The sequence below is a fragment of the Artemia sp. Qi Xiang Cuo genome, chromosome 2 (genome assembly GCF_049724085.1).
Source record: "Artemia sp. Qi Xiang Cuo chromosome 2, ASM4972408v1, whole genome shotgun sequence".
Taxonomy (NCBI): Eukaryota; Metazoa; Arthropoda; class Branchiopoda; order Anostraca; family Artemiidae; genus Artemia; species Artemia sp. Qi Xiang Cuo.
In genome coordinates this window covers 23003069-23026363 of record NC_142795.1, presented here as the reverse complement: position 1 = coordinate 23026363, position 23295 = coordinate 23003069, and the positions used below count along the sequence as shown (strand labels likewise).

The window sequence follows — 23295 nt, the reverse complement described above, 5'->3', positions numbered from 1 at the left end:
TTTCCTTATGAGAATCCATTTCACAGCGTCTTATGAGAATCCCTTTTGACATTTTCTCGTTTTCCTCTTCATCCTTTTCTGTTGTGGGCTTTAGATTTGATCCTATTTATCCGTCTCCTTTTTTCCTTATGAGAATCCATTTCACAGCGTCTTATGAGAGTCCCTTTTGAAATTTTCTCGTGTTCCTCTTCATCCTTTTCTGTTGTGGGCTTTTGATTTGATCCTATTTATCCGTCTCCTTTTTTCCTTCTGAGAATACATTTCACAGTTTCTTATTAGAATCCCTTTTGACATTTTCTCTTGTTCCTCTTCATCCTTTTCTGTTTTGTGGTTTAGATTTGATCCTATTTATCCGTCTCCTTTTTTCCTTATGAGAATCCATTTCACAGCGTCTTATGAGAGTCCATTTTGAAATTTTCTCGTGTTCCTCTTCATCCTTTTCTGTTGTGGTCTTTTGATTTGATCCTATTTATCCGTCTCCTTCTTTACTTATGAGAATCCATTTCACAGCGTCTTCTGAGAATCCCTTTTGTCATTTTCTCGTTGTCCTCCTCATCACGGTCTGGTTTGGGGTTTAGATTTGATACGATATCTAAGTCTCCTTCTTTAATGATGAGAATAAATTTCACATAGTCTTATGAGAAACCATTTTTACATTTTATCGTTTTCCTCTTCATCATTATCTGTTGTGGGCTTTAGATTTGATCCTATTTCTCCGTCTCCTTCTTTCCTTATGAGAATCCATTTCACAGCGTCTTATGAGAATCCCTTTTGACATTTTCTCGTTTTCCTCTTCATCCTTTTCTGTTGTGGGGATTAGATTTGATCCTATTTATCCGTCTCCTTTTATCATTATGAGAATCCATTTCACAGCGTCTTATGAGAGTCCATTTTGAAATTTTCTCGTGTTCCTCTTCATCCTTTTATGTTGTGGGCTTTTGATTTGATCCTAGTTATCCGTCTCCTTCTTTCCTTATGAGAATCCATTTCACAGCGTCTTATGAGAGTCCATTTTGACATTTTCTCGTTTTCCTCTTCATCCTTTTCTGTTGTGGGGTTTAGATTTGATCCTATTTATCCGTCTCCTTTTTTCCTTATGAGAATCCATTTCACAGCGTCTTATGAGAGTCCATTTTGAAATTTTCTCGTGTTCCTCTTCATCCTTTTCTGTTGTGGGCTTTTGATTTGATCCTATTTATCCGTCTCCTTCTTTCCTTATGAGAATCCATTTCACAGAGTCTTATGAGAATCCATTTTGACATTTTCTCGTTTTAATCTTCATCCTTTTCTGTTGTGGGCTTTAGATTTGATCCTATTTATCCGTCTCCTTTTTTCCTTATGAGAATCCCTTTCTCAGCGTCTTTTGAGAGTCCATTTTGAAATTTTCTCGTGTTCCTCTTCATCCTTTTCTGTTGTGGGCTTTTGATTTGATCCTATTTATCCGTCTCCTTCTTTCCTTATGAGAATCCATTTCACAGCGTCTTATGAGAATCCATTTTGACATTTTCTCGTTTTCCTCTTCATCCTTTTCTGTTGTGGGCTTTAGATTTGATCCTATTTATCCGTCTACTTTTTTCCTTATGAGAATCCATTTCACAGCGTCTTATGAGAGTCCATTTTGAAATTTTCTCGTGTTCATCTTCATCCTTTTCTGTTGTGGGCTTTAGATTTGATACTATTTATACGTCTCATTTTTTCCTTCTGAGAATCCATTTCACAGAGTCTTATGAGAATCCCTTTTGACATTTTCTCGTTTTCCTCTTCATCCTTTTCTGTTGTGGGCTTTTGATTTGATCCTATTTATCCGTCTCCTTTTTTTCCTTATGAGAATCCATTTCACAGCGTCTTATGAGAGTCCATTTTGAAATTTTCTCGTGTTCCTCTTCATCCTTTTCTGTTGTGGGCTTTTGATTTGATCCTATTTATCCGTCTCCTTTTTTCCTTATGAGAATCCATTTCACAGCGTCTTATGAGAGTCCATTTTGAAATTTTCTCGTTTTCCTCTTAATCCTTTTCTGTTGTGGGCTTTTGATTTGATCCTATTTATCCGTCTCCTTTTTTCCTTATGAGAATCCATTTCACAGCGTTTTTATGAGAGACCATTTTGAAATTTTATCGTTTTCCTCTTCATACTTTTATGTTGTGGGCTTTTGATTTTATCCTATTTATCCGTCTCCTTTTTTCCTTATGAGAATACATTTCAAAGCGTCTTATGAGAGTCCATTTTGAAATTTTCTCGTGTTCCTCTTCCTCCTTTTCTGTTGTGGGCTTTTGATTTGATCCTATTTATCCGTCTCCTTCTTTCCTTATGAGAATCCATTTCACAGCGTCTTATGAGAATCCATTTTGACATTTTCTCGTTTTCCTCTTCATCCTTTTCTGTTGTGGGGTTTTGATTTGATCCTATTTATACGTCTCCTTTTTTCATTATGAGAATCCATTTCACAGAGTCTTATGAGAGACCATTTTGAAATTTTGCTCGTGTTCCTCTTCATCCTTTTCTGTTGTGGGCTTTTGATTTGATCCTATTTATCCGTCTCCTTCTTACCTTATGAGAATCCATTTCACAGCGTCTTATGAGAGTCCATTTTGAAATTTTCTCGTTTTCCTCTTCATCCTTTTCTGTTGTGGGCTTTTGATTTGATCCTATTTATCCGTCTCCTTTTTTCCTTATGAGAATCAATTTCACTGCATCTTATTAGAATCCCTTTTGAAATTTTCTCGTTTTCATCTTCATCATTTTCTGTTGTGTGCTTTTGATTTGATCCTATTTATCCGTCTCCTTATTTCCTTCTGAGAATCCATTTCATAGCGTCTTATGAGATTCCATTTTGAAATTTTCTCGTTTTCCTCTTAATCCTTTTCTGTTGTGGGGTTTTGATATGATCCTATTTATCCGTCTCCTTTTTTCCTTATGAGAATCCATTTCACAGCGTCTTATGAGAGTCCATTTTGAAATTTTCTCGTGTTCCTCTTCATCCTTTTCTGTTGTGGGCTTTTGATTTGATCCTATTTATCCGTCTCCTTTTTTCCTTATTAGAATACAAATAAAAGCGTCTTATGAGATTCCATTTTTAAATTTTCTCGTGTTCCTCTTCATCCTTTTCTGTTGTGGGCTTTTGATTTGATCCTATTTATCCGTCTCCGTCTTTCCTTATGAGAATCCATTTCACAGCGTCTTATGAGAGTCCATTTTGAAATTTTGCTCGTGTTCCTCTTCATCCTTTTCTGTTGTGGGCTTTTGATTTGATCCTATTTATCCGTCTCCTTCTTACCTTATGAGAATCCATTTCACAGCGTCTTATGAGAGTCCATTTTGAAATTTTCTCGTGTTCCTCTTCATCCTTTTCTGTTGTGGGCTTTTGATTTGATCCTATTTATACGTCTCCTTTTTTACTTATGATAATCCATTTCACAGCGTCTTATGAGAGTCCATTTTGAAATTTTCTCGTGTTACTCTTCATCCTCTTCTGTTGTGGGCTTTTGATTTGATCCTATTTATCCGTCTCCTTCTTTCCTTCTGAGAATCCATTTCACAGCGTCTTATGAGAGTCCATTTTGAAATTTTCTCGTGTTCCTCTTCATCCTTTTCTGTTGTGGGCTTTTGATTTGATCCTATTTATCCGTATCCTTTTTTCCTTATGAGAATCCATTTCACAGCATCTTATGAGAGTCCATTTTGAAATTTTCTCGTGTTCCTCTTCATCCTATTCTGTTGTGGTCTTTTGATTTGATCCTATTTATCCGTCTCCTTATTTCCTTATGAGAATCCATTTCACAGCGTCTTATGAGAGTCCATTTTGAAATTTTCTCGTGTTCCTCTTCATCCGTTTCTGTTGTGGGCTTTTGATTTGATCCTTTTTATCCGTCTCATTTTTTCATTATGAGAATCCATTTCAAAGCTTCTTATGAGAATACCTTTTGAAATATTCTCGTTTTCATCTTCATCCTTTTCTGTTGTGGGCTTTTGATTTGATCCTTTTTATCCGTCTCCTTTTTTCCTTATGAGAATCCATTTCACAGCGTCTTATGAGAATCCCTTTTGAAATTTTCTCGTGTTCCTCTTCATCCTTTTCTGTTGTGGGCTTTTGATTTGATCCTATTTATCCGTCTCCTTGTTTCCTTATGAGAATCCATTTCACAGCGTTTTTATGAGAGTCCCTTTTGAAATTTTCTCGTTTTCCTCTTAATCCTTGTCTGTTGTGGGGTTGTGATTTGATACTATTTATCCGTCTCCTTTTTTACTTCTTAGAATCCATTTCAATGCGTCTTATTAGATACACTTTTGAAATTTTATCTTTTTACTCTTAATAATTTTATGGTGTGGTCTTTTGTTTTGATACTATTTATCCGTCTCCTTTTTTCCTTCTGAGAATCCATTTCACAGCGTCTTATGAGACTCCATTTTGAAATTTTATCGTTTTCCTCTTAATCCTTTTGTGTTGTGGGCTTTTGATTTGATCCTATTTATCCGTCTCCTTTTTTCCTTATGAGAATCCAATTCACAGCGTCTTATGAGATTCCATTTTGAAATTTTCTCGTGTTCCTCTTCATCCTTTTCTGTTGTGGGCTTTTGATTTGATCCTATTTATCCGTCTCCTTTTTTCCTTATGAGAATCCATTTCACAGCGTCTTATGAGAGTCCATTTTGAAATTTTATCTTTTTCCTCGTACTCCTTGTGTGTTGTGGTCTTTTTATTTGATCCTATTTATCCGTCTCCTTTTTTCCTTATGAGAATACATTTCACTGCGTTTTAGGAGAGACCCTGTTTAAATTTTATCGTTTTCCTCTTAATACTTGTATGTTGTGGTATGTTGAGTTGATCCTATTTATCAGTCTCCTTTTTTCCTTATGATAATCCATTTCACCGCGTCTTATGAGAATCCATTTTGAAATTTTCTCGTGTTCCTCTTCATCCTTTTCTGTTGTGAGCTTTTGATTTGATCCTATTTATCCGTCTCCTTCTTTCATTATGAGAATAAATTTCACAGAGTCTTATGAGAGTCCATTTTGACATTTTCTAGTTTTCATCGTCATCCTCTTCTGTTGTGGGCTTTTGATTTGATCCTATTTATCCGTCTCCTTCTTTCCTTCTGAGAATCCATTTCAAAGCGTCTTATGAGAATCCCTTTTGACATTTTCTCGTTTTCCTCTTCATCCTTTTCTGTTGTGGGCTTTTGATTTGATCCTATTTATCCGTCTCCTTCTTTCCTTATGAGAATCCATTTCACAGCGTCTTATGAGAGTCCATTTTGAAATTTTATCGTTTTCCTCTTCATCCTTTTCTGTTGTGGGCTTTTGATTTGATCCTATTTATCCGTCTCCTTCTTTCCTTATGAGAATCCATTTCACAGCGTCTTATGAGAGTCCATTTTGACATTTTCTCGTTTTCCTCTTCATCCTTTTCTGTTGTGGGGTTTTGATTTGATCCTATTTATCCGTCTCCTTTTTTCCTTATGAGAATCCATTTCACTGAGTCTTATGAGAGTCCATTTTGAAATTTTCTCGTGTTACTCTTCATCCTTTTCTGTTGTGGGCTTTTGATTTGATCCTATTTATCCGTCTCCTTTTTTCCTTATGAGAATACATTTCAAAGCGTCTTATGAGAGTCCATTTTGAAATTTTCTCGTGTTCCTCTTCATCCTTTTCTGTTGTGAGCTTTTGATTTGATCCTATTTATCCGTCTCCTTCTTTCCTTATGAGAATCCATTTCACAGCGTCTTATGAGAGTCCATTTTGAAATTTTCTCGTGTTCCTCTTCATCCTCTTCTGTTGTGGGCTTTAGATTTGATCCTATTTATCCGTCTCCTTCTTTCCTTCTGAGACTCCATTTCAAAGCTTCTTATGAGATTCCATTTTGTAATTTTCTCGTTTTCCTCGTCATCCTTTTCTGTTGTGGGGTTTAGATTTGATACTATTTATCCTTCTCCTTCTTTCCTTCTGAGAATCCATTTCATAGCGTCTTATGAGAGACCATTTTGAAATTTTCTCTTGTTCCTCTTCATCCTTTTCTGTTGTGGTCTTTTGATTTGATCCTATTTATCCGTCTCATTCTTTCCTTATGAGAATCCATTTCACAGCGTCTTATGAGAATCCATTTTGAAATTTTCTCGTGTTCCTCTTCATCCTTTTCTGTTGTGGGCTTTTGATTTGATCCTATTTATCCGTCTCCTTATTTCCTTCTGAGAATCCATTTCATAGCGTCTTAGGAGAGTCCATTTTGAAATTTTCTAGTGTTCCTCTTCATCCTTTTCTGTTGTGGGGTTTTGATTTGATCCTATTTATCCGTCTCCTTTTTTCCTGATGAGAATCCATTTCACAGCTTCTTATGAGAATCCATTTTGAAATTTTCTCGTTTTCCTCTTCATCCTTTTATGTTGTGGGCTTTTGATTTGATCCTATTTATCCGTCTCCTTTTTTACTTATGAGAATCCATTTCACAGCGTCTTATGAGAGTCCATTTTGAAATTTTCTCGTGTTCCTCTTCATCCTTTTCTGTTGTGGGCTTTTGATTTGATCCTATTTATCCGTCTCCTTTTTTCCTTATGAGAATCCATTTCACAGCATCTTATGAGAGTCCATTTTGGCATTTTCTCGTTTTCCTCTTCATCCTCTTCTGTTGTGGGCTTTAGATTTGATCCTATTTATCCGTCTCCTTATTTCCTTCTGAGAATCCATTTCAAAGCGTCTTATGAGAATCCATTTTGACATTTTCTCGTTTTCCTCTTCATCCTTTTCTGTTGTGGGCTTTTGATTTGATCCTATTTATCAGTCTCCTTCTTTCCTTATGAGAATCCATTTCACAGCGTCTTATGAGAGTCCATTTTGAAATTTTCTCGTGTTCCTCTTCATCCTTTTCTGTTGTGGGGTTTTGATTTGATCCTATTTATCCGTCTCCTTCTTTACTTATGAGAATCCATTTCACAGCGTCTTATGAGAGTCCATTTTGAAATTTTCTCGTGTTCCTCTTCATCCTTTTCTGTTGTGGGCTTTTGATTTGATCCTATTTATCCGTCTCCTTCTTTCCTGATGAGAATCCATTTCACAGCGTCTTATGAGAGTCCATTTTGACATTTTCTCGTTTTCCTCTTCATCCTTTTATGTTGTGGGCTTTTGATTTGATCCTATTTATCCGTCTCCTTCTTTCCTTATGAGAATCCATTTCACAGCGTCTTATGAGAATCCATTTTGAAATTTTCTCGTGTTCCTCTTCATCCTTTTCTGTTGTGGGCTTTTGATTTGATCCTATTTATCCGTCTCCTTATTTCCTTATGAGAATCCATTTCACAGCGTCTTATGAGAATCCATTTTGAAATTTTCTCGTGTTCCTCTTCATCCTTTTCTGTTGTGGGCTTTTGATTTGATCCTATTTATCCGTCTCCTTCTTTCCTTATGAGAATCCATTTCAATGCATCTTATGAGAGTCCATTTTGGAATTTTCTCGTGTTCCTCTTCATCCTCTTCTGTTGTGGGGTGTTGATTTGATCCTATTTATCCGTCTTCTTCTTTCCTTGTGAGAATCCATTTCACAGCGTCTTATGAGAATCCCTTTTGACATTTTCTCGTTTTCCTCTTCATCCTTTTCTGTTGTGGGGTTTAGATTTGATCCTATTTATCCGTCTCCTTTTTTCATTATGAGAATCCATTTCACAGCATCTTATGAGAGTCCATTTTGGCATTTTCTCGTTTTCCTCTTCATCCTTTTCTGTTGTGGGCTTTTGATTTGATCCTATTTATCCGTCTCCTTTTTTCCTTATGAGAATACATTTCACAGCGTCTTATGAGAGTCCATTTTGAAATTTTCTCGTGTTCCTCTTCATCCTTTTCTGTTGTGGGCTTTTGATTTGATCCTATTTATCCGTCTCCTTCTTTCCTTATGAGAATCCATTTCACAGCGTCTTATGAGAATCCATTTTGAAATTTTCTCGTGTTCCTCTTCATCCTTGTCTGTTGTGGGCTTTTGATTTGATCCTATTTATCCGTCTCCTTTTTTCCTTATGAGAATCCATTTCACTGCATCTTATGAGAGTCCATTTTGGCATTTTCTCGTTTTCCTCTTCATCCTTTTCTGTTGTGGGCTTTTGATTTGATCCTATTTATCCGTCTCCTTCTTTCTTGATGTCAGTCAGTAGCACTGTATATAGATAATATAATTATTTCTTTATAGATAATATAATTATTTCTAATATAATTATTATATCTATTATTTATATACAGTGGTTAGTAGTGTGACATCTTCGCTAGACGGACTGGGTAATGTCTTTGGTTCCCAGACACTTAAATTTAAATTAAATATTTCCGCACTCTTGAAAGTTTTTGCTCTGTGTTTTCGAGGAGGTTTATTGCTACTGAGTCTTGAATTCATAGCACTCATTCCTAGTAGCACACAAGATGAGAGTTCATTTTCTTTTTAGATTGTATATTAATTTTGTCACTCAGAAGTAACTCGTAATTTGGTTCATTTGCTAATTTTCATTGCTTTATTCTGATTTAAATAATCGATAGATAACTCTATTAAAAAGCTTCATTTTCAAGGAATCTCGGGGCGGAGACTTTCGACCTCCTTATAGCGTAATCAGAAAAATATTTTTTGTCAGTTCTTTCTTATAAGTCGTTGGAAACATTCTAATAGAATGGAAGCACTTGATTATATGAAAAGCGGCTATACTGTGTAAGTGTATATCACATCTCAGAAGTGATACAAATGAAATTATATCAGTTTTTTTTTTAAGGGAAAAAATTTTATTTTTTAGAAACAAATATTCATGATTGATTAGTAATGTGATAGACCCCAGATTAATTTCTTCGGGAGCTACAATTTTCTTTTTGTCGTCAAAACAAACTCCTATGAGCGCAGATATATTCGGCTAGAATTGGCCCAGGAACTAACCTGGACTATCTGAACGGGTCCGAGACTTTCCTATAGCCAATATGCAGGAGAAAACCTATTTTCCTCATTATTTTTTTTTTCTTTGGGTAAGGCTCCCTCTAACGACGTCTCATCATTGTTCCCCCAAATATTCTGCGTTACTACGCCACTTCACAGCCAAAGTAATGTGCTTGCAAAAAATCAGCTGTGTATTTTGGAGCTACTCAATTGCTTGCTTACTGATTCATCTTTCTTTTAGGTACGACGGTTACAACAAAATGGATAAGAAGATTGACCCCCCTCTTTATATGGGACTTACTCTCAAATCTCTGCTTGAGAAGTCAGATGTCCTCAATACAGTCAATGCTGGTAAGAAAACTTGTTGCTCTTTTTTTCTTCTTCGGACTCGCCATTTTTCTCCTTTCACATCCTGTATCCACCGTCACTGCATTTGTTTTACTTACACTTTCAAATTAATGTTCTTATATGTGACCAATGTCCAAACAAATATATTGCACAGGTCTTTTGTTGAAACTGTTTCTAGAAAGTCTACTGTCAAAGGTAAACAAGTCACCCCTTCTCGACTATAACAGATGCATGGAATGCAGTAAAACAGATATTATATTGAGATAATTATTCCAAACACTTTTAAAGTTGTAATGAAGCCCACATTGCACTGCCCTAGGAAGACACTTTAACTCACCTGTATGCTAGGTTTATCCCTACTTTTTGTTAGAAAACATAGAGGTTGCTGTTTATCATTGGAAATATACATATAGAGAAAATTCCTTGCAGAATTTGTCAAAGGCATCGTCTGACATGACATCGTTTCTGACATCATTTTCCACTTCTGAGATAATTGCCAAAAATTATTTGCTAAGTTGCTCTTATTGGGAGATTCAGGGGAATAATGCAAATCAGGAGGATATAAGTATGATAGAACATACATTACTTTGCTGATCCTCCCTTTGACATCAGCCTAGTAAATGGTTGGTGAATTTGCATTTTTTTCAACGTAGTTTAGCTACGATGAAGGTGAACACATCACTTGGTGCCTTTTTATGCTCTTTCATAATTCAATAGTCACTTCTGGAGAAAAGTAGACCCCTTAAAGGGCCTAAAACCCAAACTAATTTTTAAGAAGAATTTTTAAAATGAGCCCGAAACCCCCTCAAAAATGACATCACAGCAAAATTGACGCCATTTTTAGGGGTTTCAGGCTCATTTTAAAAATTTCTGCAAATTTGTCAATATTTTACTATTAAGACTAATGAAAATAATAATTGCCATTCCTGAATCAGCTACAAATGACAATTTTTTCTTACTAGTCTGTTTTCTCAAAAACACAGCTTCAAGGTTACTACGGACTGTTTTGAGCCCTTTCAGCCCCTTTAAGGGCTTAAAACGTAATTTCCCCCTGAAGCGTTTATTTAATTATGAAAGAGCCTAAAAAAAACATCAAGTGATGTATTCATTTTCATCCTAGCTAAATTATGTTGAAAACTTCAAATTTACCAAATGGGGGTAATTATGTTTTAAGTGAGAAAGAAAAAAGAAGCGTGCGATTTTTAGGCGGTACAGAAACTTTGTATATTTTAACCAGACAACATTTTTTCAAGGATATAAGATATCTTCTCTGCCTCCCACCCTTCTTTGATAATATTCTCTGGTCCAACCTGAAGTTTTTGCCGTGCCCATTCTTGAATGGCATTGTGCTTTGGTTTTTGACGGCCGAATAGATAATTGATGGGACGTGGGTTCCGCTTTGTTTCTGCTGGCGAAACCAATCATGATTCTTCAAAAATCCATTTTATAAAACGAGGTCATGTAGAAATATATTGTTGTTAAGAAATATCGCTATAATATGGTTCAAACTAAATACCACTATATAAGGTTGTCTTTGTGTGAAAAATCTAAGAAAAAAGCTAAGATTGTCATTTTTAATATATTTTGTTTTAACAATGCTTTAGGTCTGTAAAAACTGTAATAAATGGATTCTTGGAAATATTATTTCATCTATTTCATAATATTGGCCTACGTGTTCTAGGTAATTGACGAATGGAGATAGAAATTTCCCTCAAGCTGATAGTTTCCAAGAAAACATTGAATAAACACTGAATTGTTGAGATATTTTGCTTTTGTCCCAAAATTTTTTTTTCTTGACCTCAGCTGAGAGGTCATCCCATATGGCGACTGACTCTTGGATGAAGCTTTTTATTAAATATTCCTACCGACATGTTTGTGTTTGATAATAGTCCAGGCAAGCTGCATCTCGTCTTAATTACAAAAAATTTCCTGACGAATAAAACAAAAGCCAATTTATGATCGGATCTCTCTTTGCATTCACGGAAATCATTAAATATTAGTATTTTAAAGGCCTACTACGCTACACTGCTTCGTATTAGAGTGTTTTTATCAATCTTTTTAGTGTAGAGCCCTCCCCCGTGAAAAGAAGTCAAAATGTAGTCGAGTCATGTTGTGACCCCCCCCCCTTCCTTTTAACATTGTTCCTTAGCCTAATTATCTGGTGTTGGTAGAGTCTAATTATCTCATCAGTTTTTTATTCACAAATGCTTATTAATGTCTAAGTTTTTGTTTGAAACAAAAACAGGTCATCCCCGAAGGGGGTGGGAGGACGTCGTAAGGAAAGATTTGAGGGAAATGTGAACTTCTTGGGGGGGGTGTAGAGGGAGATCTTGAATAGATTGTGATGGAGGAGGAGCGCGCGTGGCTATGTTGGCCTAAGGCGGCATGGTACGGCAGTGAATTGTTAGCAGTAGTAGCCTATTCGGTTTTTTGTCCAAACCTGCCCCCCCCCCCCAGGGCTGTACACTAGAATGTGGATTTTTCAGTTTCGTTTCATATAGATGAAAAGTGGCCTAGGTCTCTTTTTTCAAACAGTTCGTGGTAACGAATTGTAAGTAAGGAGCGACCCGGTTCAATAGTAACCGAAACTCTACAAAACGGATTTTTGTTACCAATAGATGCATCAAAGGAATCAAATTTTATGCTGATTTCAAATATATAAGTTTCATCAAGTTTGGTCTTACCCATCAAAAGTTACGCGCCTGAGAAAATTTGCATTATTTTCGAAAAAAGAGAGAAACACCCCCTAAAAGTCATAGAACTTTAATGAAAATCACATTTTCAGATTCGCGTATCAGAGAACCCTGATATAGAAGTTTCAAGCTCCTATCTGCAAAAATGTGGAATTTTGTACTTTTTGCCAGAAGAAAGATCAGGGATGCGTGTTTATTTGTTTGTTTGTTTTTTGTTTGCTTTTTTTCCAGGGGTGATCGTATCGAACCAGTGGTCCCAGATTATCGCGGGAGGGCTCATTCGAACGGAAATTAAAAGTTCTAGTGCCCTTTTTAAGTGACCAAAAAATAGAGGGCAACTAGGCCCCCTCCCACGCTCATTTTTTCAGAAATTCATCCGATCAAAATTTTGAGATAGCCATTTTGTTCAGCATGGTCGAAAAATACAATAACTATGTCTTTGAGGATGACTTAATCCCCCCACAGTCCCCGGGGGAAGGTCTGCAAGTTATGAACTTTGCCCAATGTTTACATATAGTATTGGTTATTGGGAAGTATACAGAAGTTTTCACGGGGGATTTTTTTTGGCAGTTCGGGGATGGGGATGGGTCGTGTGTTACGTGGAAGGATCTTTCCATGTTGGAAGTTTTCATGGGGGAAGGGACATTGCTGTGAAGGGGGCGCCGGATTTCCCATTATTATCTAAAAAAAGATCAGAAATTAAATAAGTAAAAGAACAATTGTTTCAACTGAAAGTAAGGAGCAACATCAAAATTTAAAACGAACAGAAATTAATACGTATATGATTGGGTTCGTTCCCTACTCAGTACATCGCTCTTTACGCTAAAGTTTTTTATTGTACTTTCATCAGAGATTTATTCTAACTAACGGCCTTTGTGATTAAGGGGTCATTCTTAAAGAAATGGAACAAAATTTGAATTTAGCGTAAAGAGCGAGGTATTGACTAGGGTGCGAACCCCCTAATATACGTAATAAAAATATACGAATATAGAAGTTCGTTACGTAAGTTAATTTGTAAGTTGAATCAGAACAAAATTTCGAGAAAGCCATTTAGCCAAAAAAAAAGTAAAATTAATATGCAAATTTCCTTTGATTATTCATGTGCGGTGAGCCAAAATAAAAGCTGCATTAACTCAAAAACGTTCAGAAATTAAATAAAAAACAAGTCTTTTTAACTGAAAGTAAGGAGCGACATTAAAACTTAAAATGAACAGAGATTATTCCGTATATGGAAGAGGCGGTACCCTCCTCAATGCCTCGCTCTTTACGCTAAAGTTTTTTATTGTTTTAAAAAATGAAGTTGTGAGACAGAGTCAGACTTTAGGGTTAAGAGCGAGGCGTTGAGGAGGGGACCGCCTCTTTCATATACGGAATAATCTCTGTTCGTTTTGAGTTTTAATGTCGCTCCTTACTTTCAGTTAAAAAAACTTGTTTTATTTATTTAATAATGTAGAAAGAGACAGTGATCGAACTATTTTGAAGTAGTCTTCGTCCCAGTGTCCTAAGATGGGAGGCTATTTGGGTGCTTTTCAAAGCTGTTTTTGCATTGAATTCTTCAATTAAGTACATTTTTCAAAGCGAAGTCTTTCAAAAAACGCACTTTTTGTGCATTTTGGTTGAAAAATGGCATCTTTGGGCCATTTTCACTTTTACCAAACGTTTGGCAACACTACTTCTCCCGATGCCCAGTCACCATGTGTGACGATGAAGAAAAATCAAATTTATCTCATGAAGTATGGTGTTCGGACATCCTGTTCAATGTATCAGTAAAGAAATCAAATAATGTCCCATACTGATCTGCCAAGGTTTCACGTTTCCTGGGATTATAATTAAAAAGTGAAGGATGTAATTAAAAACGAAAAAGTAATTAAACGGGAAATAAAATTCCGAACTTACAATAAAGATGGAACGAGATAAAACCAGGGCTATATTACCTTTTTTGCTTTTATTCCATTGTTTTTAGTCGACTTTGTTGGAGTAGAAAAACCTCTTTATGTGTAATAGCTGCGAAATTGTGCAATACAATGTGTCTGAACTAGTGTGAAGTTCAGAGATACTGAAAAAGCAATCTCCCAAGCTGTAAAAGCGGTTGCTTAGCCTGGAAAATAAGTGCTGTTAACACCTCGATGTAAAAAGAAGTCTAGCTAGCAGTTAACCCTCCCCGCGTTTGTGTCAATTTAAACCGTTTCTTTTTCGAAAAACTTATGTATAAAAGACCATTTTTTTTTCAAACAGTTCGTGGTAACGAACTGTAAGTAAGGAGCGACCCGGCTAAATGGTTACCGAAACTCTAAAAAACGGAATTTTGATACCAATAGATACATCAAAAGAATCAGATTTTAATTTTAATTTCAAATATATAAGTTTCATCAAGTTTAGTCTTACCCATCAAAAGTGGGGAAAGAGGGGAAAGGGGGAATGACCCCCTAAAAGTTATAGAACCTTAATGAAAATTACACCATCACATTCAGCGTATCAGAGAACCCTACTGTAGAGGTTTCAAGCTCCTGTATAAAAAAATTTGGAATTTTCCATTTTTTGCCAGAAGAAAGATAACGGTTTTTTTTTTTTTTTTTTTTTTTTTTTTTTTTTGTCAGAGGTGATCGTATCGACCCAGTGGTCATAGAATATCGTGGGAGGACTCATTTGCAGGGAAATTAAAAGTTCTAGTGCCCTTTTTAAGTGACCAAAAAACATGGAGGGCAACTAGGCCCCCTCCCACGCTAATTTTTTTTCCAAAGTCACCCGATCAAAATTGTGAAATAGCCATTTTGTTCAGCATGTTCAAAAATATTGTAAGTATGTCTTTTAGGATGACTTAATACCCCAAGGTTCCCAGGGGGAGGGCTGAAAGTTATGAACTTTACCCAATGTTAACATATAGTAGTAGAAAGGGGTCTTATAGTCGTGACCCTACACCATATATGGGCATAGAGTCCCTAGGGAGAACACGTGGTTAATCAAAGTGGGTCAATGACCTCTTTTTCCAAGGTCGATTTATTTGTTGTTGTTGTTGTTTTGGCCAAGTGCACGGTCGGGGCGAATGTTAAGATCCAGGAATAGGAAAAAGGATCACACAATGACCTCAATTCCCCTTTCGTGAATCAATAATTCCCCTTAGAAACAACAAATTAATTCCCCTTTCTTGACAAATCAATCAACCATGACATCATCTGTCAGTCATTAAAAAACTTCACCCAGGAACAATTCTCCAGGAATAGACCCAAGACATTAATAAACTTCGCCCCGGAAACAATTCTACTGGTCGAACTCCGAAGATATTAATAAACTTCACCCTGGAAACAATTCTCCAAGAAACATCTTAGAGATGAATAGATTAACGCGGGAAAGGGTTTCTTAGTAATTTAAATTGTGACAGCGCAGGGATGCCAAAAACAAAAGGAACACGCTGAAATTACGTTTAGGGGTTATTTGGGTGAAACCGTTTTCGACATTTTAGGGAATTATTGCGGCAAAACAGTTAGAGACATTTTAAAAGATGATTTTAGAAGAGGATTTGAGGGTGAAACTCTGTGGTCGTCATAATACACAAGTTGTATTTGAACAGTGTTGTGAGGTCCTCTACCCCAGCCCCCAAGGGCTCTAATCCTCCTACCCCAACACCAAAGGGTTCCGCTCGCCAAAACCCAGCCCCACAGGCAACCCCTCGGCCTCAAAGGTCCCCCCGGGCTCAATAACTACCCCCGGCGCCCCAAACGCCCCTGATCCCCCAATTATTAATAATTTTTTAAGGCTTTGTTATATATTTTCAGAACAAGTTATTTTCTTAATGTCCTTCCTAAACCCATTTTACAAGTTGAAGTACCCATCCTTTTCACCCACAACTTTACTATACAGCTTTTTGAATGCGCCAACACCAAGCAATACTTTTCAAATGGCATTTCAAAACAAGTTCTTTTCTTAATATCCCTCCTAAACCCATTTTACAAATTGAAGTACCCATCAATTTTACACACAACTTTACTTTACAGCTTTTTGAATGCTCCAACACCCAGCAATCCTTTTCAAAGGGCATTTCATAACCAGTTCTTTTCATAATTTCCATCCTAAACCCATTTTACAAGTTGAAGTTCCGATCCTTTTCACCCACAACTTTACTTTACAGCTTTTTGAATGCCCAACACCAAGCAATACTTTTCAAAAGGCATTTCAGAACAAGTTCTTTTCATAGTGACCGTCCTAAACCCATTTTACAATTGAAGTACCCATCCTTTTCACCCACAACTTAGTTATAGGTAAGAGTTTGAAGTTTTACCTTAGAGACTTAGCTTAGAGTTTTAGTTTGGTTTAGTTTTAGTTAAAAGTTTAGAGTTTTTTAGCTTAGAGTCTTATCTTAGAGTTTTTGTTAGAGTTCTAGTTTAGTTTAGTTTTAGTTAAGAGTTTAGAGTTTTTAGATTAGAGTCTTATTTTAGAGTTATATTAAGAGTTCTAGTTTAGTTTAGTTACAGCTCAGAATTTAGAGTTTTAGCTTAGAGTCTTAGCTTAGAATTTTACTTATAGTTGTAGTTTGGTTAAGTTTTAGTTAAGAGTTTCGAGTTTTAGCTTAGAGTCTTAGCTTAGAGTTTTTGTTAGAGTTCTAGTTTAGTTTAATTTTAGTTAAGAGCTTAGAGTTTTACCTTAGAGTCTTAGCTTAGAGTTTTAGTTAGAGTTGAAGTTTAGTTTAGTTACAGTTAAGAATTTAGAGTTTTAGCTTAGGGTCATAGCTTAGAGTTTTAGTTAAAGTTGTAGTTTGGCTAAGTTTCCTTTAAGAGTTTCCAGTTTTAGCTTAGAGTCTTAGCTTAGAATTTTTTTTGTTAGAGTTCTAGTTTAGTTTAACTTTAGTTAAGAGTTTGATTTTTTAGCTTAGAGTTTTATTTAGAGTTCTAGTTTAGTTTAGTTTTAGTTAATAATTTTGTGTTTTAGAATTTGTAGTTTTAGTTAGAGTTCTAGTTTAGTTTAGTTTTCGTTAAGATTTTAGAGTTCTAGTTTAGAGTATTAGCTTAGAGTTTTATTTATAGTTCTAGTTTAGTTTAGTTTTAGTTAATAGTTTAAAGTTTTTAGCTTAGAGTCTTAGCTGAGAGTTTATGTTGAAGTTCTAGTTTAGTTTAGTTTTAGTTAATAATTTAGAGTTTTAGCTTAGAGTCTTAGCTTAGAGTTTTTTGTTAGAGTTGAAGTTTAGTTTAGTAATAGTTAAGAGTTTAGAGTTTTAGCTTAGAGTCTAGCTTAGAGTTTTTGTTAGAGTTATAGTTTAGTTTAGATATAGTTAAGATTTTGGAGTTTTACCTTAGAGTCTTAGATTAGAGTTTTAGTCTAGTTTAGTTTTAGATAAGACTTAAGAGTTTTTTTTAGCTTAGAGTCTTAGCTCAGATTATCTATTTTATTTATATTATATTTTATTTTTATTTAATAGTTTAGATTTTTAGCTTAGATTATTAGCTTAGAGTTTTTGTTAGATTTCTAGTTTAGTTTAGTTTTAGTTAAGAGTTTAGAGTTTTTAGCTTAGAGTCTTAGCATAGTTTTGTCGAAGTTCTAGTTTAGTTTAGTAATAGGTAAGAGTTTAGAGTTTTAGCTTAGAGTTTTCGTTAAAGTTGAAGTTTAGTTTAGTAATAGTTAAGAGTTTAGAGTTTTAGCTTAGAGTCTTAGATTATAGTTTTTTTTAAAGTTGAAGTTTAGTTTATTAATAGTTAAGAGTTTAGAGTTTTAGCTTACAGTCTTAGCTTAGAGTTTTAGTTTAGTTTAGTTTTAGTTAAGAGTTTAGAGTTTTTTAGCTTAGAGTGATAGCCTAGATTTTTTGTTAGATTTCTAGTTTATTTTAGTTTTATTTATGAGTTTAAAGTTTTTAGATTAGATTCTTATCTTAGATTCTTAGTTAGAGTTCTAGTTTAGTTTAGTTTTAGTTAACAGTTTATATTTTTACAATATAGTCTTAGATTCTAGAGTTCTAGTTAGAGTTGAAGTTTAGTTTGGTTACAGTTAAGAATCTAGAGTTTTAGCTTAGAGTCATAGCTTAAAGTTGTAGTTTAGTTAAGTTTTAGTTAAGAATTTCGAATTTCAGCTTAGAGTCTTACCTTAGAGTTTTTGTTAGAGTTGTAGTTTAGTTTAGTTTTAGTTAAGAATTTAGAGTTTTAGCTTAGAGTCATAACTTAAAGTTTTAGTTAAAGTTATAGTTTAGTGAAGTTATAGTTATGATTTTATAGTTTTACCTTAGAGTCATAGCTTAGAGTTTTAGTTATAGTTCTAGTTCCGTTTAGTTTTAGTTAAGAGTTTAGAATTTTATATTATAGTATTATCTTATAGTTTTTTCAAGAGTTATATTTTAGTTTATTTATAGTTAATATTATATATTTTTTAGATTATATTCTTAGCTTAGAGTTTCTGTTAGAGTTATATTTAAGTTTACTTCTAGTTAAGAGTTTAGAGTTTTAGCTTAGAGTCTTAGCTTATAGTTTGTGTTAGAGTTCTAGTTTAGTTTAGTAATAGTTAAGAGTTTAGAGTTTTAGCTTAGAGTTTTTGTTAGAGTTCTAGTTTAGTTTAGTTTTAGTTAAGAGTTTTGTGTTTTACCTTAGAGACTTAGCTTAGAGTTTTAGTTTAGTTTAGTTTTAGTTAAGAGTTTAGAGTTTTAGATTAGAGTCCTATCTTACAGTTTTTGTTAGAGTTCTAGTTTAGTTTAGTTTTAGTTAAGAGTTTAGAGTTTTTAGCTTCGAGTCTTAGTTTAGAGTTTTTTATTGAAGTTCTAGTTTAGTTTAGAGTTTTAGCTTAGACTTAGAGTTTTAATTAGAGTTCTAGTTTGGTTTATTTATAGTTTAGAGTCTTATCTCAGGATATTAACTTATATTTTTTTTTATAATTCTAGTTTAGATTAGTTTTAGTTAATAGTCTGGTGTTTTTCCCTAGAGACTTAGCTTAGCGTTTTAGTTTACTTTAGTTTTACTTAAGAGTTTAGAGTCTTCGCTTGGAGTCTCAGCTTAGAGTTTTTATTAGAGTTCTAGTTTAGTCTAGCTTTAGTTAAGAGTTTAGTATTTTTAGCTTAGGGTCCTAGTTTAGAGTTTTTGTTGAAGTTCTAGTTTAGTTTAGTTTTAGTTTAGAGTTTTAGCTTAGACTTCGATTTTTAATTAGAGTTTTAGTTTAGTTTTAGTTAAGAGTTTAGAGTTTTTAGCTTAGAGTCTTAGCTTAGTTTTATTTAGAGTTCTAGTTTAATTTAGTTTTAGCTAAGAGTTTAGAGTTTTACCATGGAACCTCAACTTAGAGTTTTAGTCATAGTTAAAGTATAGTGTAGTTACAATTAAGTATTTAGAGTTTTAGCCTAGAGTCACATCTTATAGTTTTACTTAAATTTATAGTTTTGTTATGTTGTAGCTAAGAGTTTATATTTTTAGCTGAGTCTTAGCTTAGAGTTTTTGTTAGAGTTCTAGTTTAGTTTAGTTTTAGTTAAGAGTTTAGAGTTTTACCTTAGAGTCTTAGGTTAGAGTTTTTGTTAGAGTTCTAGTTTAGTTTAATTTTAGTTAAGAATTTGATGTTTTACCTTTGAGTTTCAGTGAGAGTTCTAATTTAGTTTACTTTTAGTTAAGAGTTTAGTGTTTTACCTTAGAGTCTTAGCTTAGAATTTTAGTTAGAGTTCTAGTTTAGTTTAGTTTTAGTTCAGAGTTTAGAATTTTATCTTAGAGTCTTAGCTTAGAGTTTTTGTTAGAGTTCTAGTTTATTTTAGTTTTAGTTAAGAGTTTAGAGTTTTTAGCTTAGAGTCTCAGCTTAGAGTTTTTGTTGAAGTTATAGCTTAGTCTAGTTTTAGTTAATAGTTTATAGTCTTAGCTTATAGTTTTTGTTAGAGTTGAAGTTTATTTTAGTTATAGTTAGGAGTTTAGAGTTTTGTCTTAGAGTCTTAGCTTAGAGTTTTGTTAGAGTTCTGGTTTAGTTTAGATATAGTTAATCGTTTTTAGTCTTACCTTCGAGACTTAGCTTAGAGTTTTAGTTTAGTTTAGTTAAGAGTTTAGAGTTTTTAGCTTAGAGTCTTAGCTTAGAGTTTTTGTTAGAGTTCTAGTTTAGTTTAGTTTTAGTTAAGAGTTTGGTGTTTTACCTTAGAGTCATAGCTTATAGTTTTTGTTAGAGTTCTAGTTTAGTTTAGTTTAGTTTTAGTTCAGAATTTAGAGTTTTAGCTTAGAGTCATAGCTTAGAGTTTTTGTTAGAGTTCTAGTTTAGTTTAGTTTTAGTTAAGCGTTTAGAGTTTTTAGCTTAGAGTCTTAGCTTAGAGTTTTTGTTGAAGCTTTAGTTTAGTTTTAGTTAAGAGTTTATAGTTTTAGCTTAGAGTCCTAGCTTAGAGTTTTTGTTAGAGTTTTAGTTTAGTTTAGTTTTAGTTAAAAGTTTAGAGTTTTAGCTTAGAGTCTTAGCTTAGAGTTTTAGTACATAGTTACTGGTACAAAGTCGACATGAGGGGATTTTCCGGCGAGTATGGTTAGGTTAGGCTAGATCAAGTTAGGTTAGGTTAAGTTAGGTTAGGTTGGCCTACGTACGTGCGCGTACGTAGGCTAACTTAACCTAACCTAACTTGATCTAGCCTAACCTAACCATACTCGCCGGAAAATCCCTCATGTCGACTTTGTACCAGTTAGATTAGGTTAGCTTATCATGAGTGCTCATGATAAGCTAACCTAATCTAACCTAACTTAAACTTGGAGAAACCTAACCTCTAACCGAACCTTATCTAACCTATGGCTTTGGTATTTCTATGCAATATTGTGTAATTTTGCGGTCATGCTAGTTTAGACTAAACTTTAACTCTAACTACATCTCTATGCTAAGATTCTAGGCTAAACCTCTAAGCTATAACTCTTAACTAAAACTAAACTAAACAATAACTCTAACTAAAACTCTAAGCTAAGACTCTAAACTCTTAACTAAAACTAAACTAAACTAGAACTCTAACAAAAACTCTAAGCTAAGAATCTAAGCTAAAAAACTCTAAACTCTTAACTAAAACTAAACTAAACTAAAACTCTAAGCTAAGTCTCGAAAGTAAAACTCCAAACGCTTAACTATATCTAAACTAAACTAGAACTCTAACAAAAACTCTAAGCTAAGAATATTAGATAAAACTCTAAACTCTTAACTATTACTAACTAAACTTCAACTCTAACAAAATCTCTAAGCTAAGACTCTAAACTATTAACTAAAACTAAACTAAACTAGAACTTCAACAAAAACTCTAAGCTAAGACTCTAAGCTATAAACTCTAAACTCTTAACTAAAACTAAAATAAACTAGAACTCTAACAAAAACTCTAAGTTAAGACTCTAAGCTAAAATTCTAAACTTTTAACTAAATCTAAACTAAACTAGAACTCTAACTAAAACTTAACCAAACTATAACTTGAAGTAAAACTCTAAGCAATGACTCTAAGCTAAAAATCTAAATTCTTAACTGTAACTAAACTAAACTTTAACTCTAACTAAAACTCAAATTATTAACTAAAATTAAACTAAACTAGAACTCTAACAAAACTCTAAGCTAAGACTCTAAGGTAAAACTCTTAACTAAAACTAAACTAAACTAGAACTCTAACAAAAACTCTAAGTTAAGACTCAGCTAAAAATCTAAACTCTTAACTAAAACTGTACAAACTATAACTTGAAGTAAAACTCTAAGCTATGACTCTAAGCTAAAAATCTAAATTCTTAACTGTAACTAAACTAAACTTTAACTCTAACTAAAACTCTAAGCTAAGACTCTAAGGTAAAACACTAAACTCTTAACTAAAAGTAAACTAAACTAGAACTCTAACTGAAACTCAAAGGTAAAATATCAAATTCTTAACTAAAATTAAACTAAACTAGAACTCTAACAAAACTCTAAGCTAAGACTCTAAGGTAAAACTCTTAACTAAAACTAAACTAAACTAGAACTCTAACAAAAACTCTAAGTTAAGACTCAGCTAAAAATCTAAACTCTTAACTAAGACTTAACCAAACTATAACTTGAAGTAAAACTCTAAGCTATGACTCTAAGCTAAAAATCTAAATTCTTAACTGTAACTAAACTAAACTTTAACTCTAACTAAAATTCTAAGCTAAGACTCTGGTAAAACTCTAAACTCTTAACTAAAAGTAAACTAAACTAGAACTCTAACTGAAACTCAAAGGTAAAACATCAAATTCTTAACTAAAATTAAACTAAACTAGAACTCTAACAAAACTCTAAGCTAAGACTCTAAGGTAAAACTCTAAACTCTTAACTAAAACTAAACTAAACTAGAACTCTAACAAAAACTCTAAGTTAAGACTCAGCTAAAAATCTAAACTCTTAACTAAGACTTAACCAAACTATAACTTTAAGTAAAACTCTAAGCTATGACTCTAAGCTAAAAATCTAAATTCTTAACTGTAACTAAACTAAACTTTAACTCTAACAAAAACTCTAAGCTAAGACTAAGGTAAAACTAAACTCTTAACTAAACCTAAATTAAACTAGAACTCTAAATAAAACTAAGCTAACACTTTAAGCTAAAAACTCTAAACTCTTAACTAAAACTAAACTAAACTAGAACTCTAACTGAAACTCTAAGTCTAAGCTAAAACTCTAAACCTAAAACTAAACTAAACTAGAACTTCAACAAAAACTCTAAACTAAGACTCTAAGCTAAAAACAGTAAAATCTTAACTAGAACTAAACTAAATTATAACTCTAACAAAAACTCTAAGCTGAGACTCTAAGCTAAAACTATAAACTATTAAGTAAAATTAAACTAAACTAAAACTCTAAGCTAAGACTCTAAGGTAAAACTCTTAACTATAACTAAACTAAACTAGAACTCTAACAAAAACTCTAAGCTAAGACTCTAAGCTAAAACTCTAAACTAAAAATAAACTAAACTAGAACTTTAACTAAAACTCTAATCTGGGACTCTAAGCTAAAACTACAAACTCTTAACTAAAACTAAACTAAACTAGAACTCTAATTAAAACTCTAATTCTAAGATAAAACTATAAACTAAACTATAACTTCAAAAAAAAACTCTAAACTAAGACTCAAAGCTAAAAACTCTAAACTCTTAACTAAAACTAAACTAAACTAGAACTCTAATAAAAACTATAAGATATGACTCTAAACTAAAACTCTAAACTCTTAACTAAGACTAAACTAAAACTCTAGGCTAAGTCTCTAAGGTAAAACACCAAACCCTTAACTATAACTAAACTAAACTAGAACTGTTACAAAAACTCTAAGATAAGACTCTAAGATAAAACTCTAAACTCTTAACTATTACTAAACTAAACTAGAACTCTAACATAGACTATAAGCTAAGACCCTAAGCTACAGCTTTAAACTCTTAAATATAAATAAACTAAACTAGAACTCTAAAAGAAACTCTAAGCTAA

At 33.5% G+C, this 23295-nt stretch overlaps 1 protein-coding gene across 6 annotated transcripts in view; it reads left to right on the top strand.

Moving 5' to 3' along the window:
• LOC148955012 (thyrotroph embryonic factor-like) overlaps positions 1-23295 on the top strand; it is a 173741-nt gene that overhangs the window by 64663 nt on the left and 85783 nt on the right. For 4 of the 6 annotated variants that reach the window (XM_089099679.1, XM_089099688.1, XM_089099664.1 and 1 more), the window contains exon 2: positions 9130-9239. In XM_089099679.1, coding sequence (XP_088955805.1) covers positions 9149-9239 — 91 coding nt within the window. In that variant the 5' untranslated portion in view covers positions 9130-9148. Of the gene's footprint in view, positions 1-8624; positions 8673-9129; positions 9240-23295 lie in introns of those variants that run through there. The other 2 variants (XM_089099672.1, XM_089099657.1) reach the window with 1 other exon arrangement.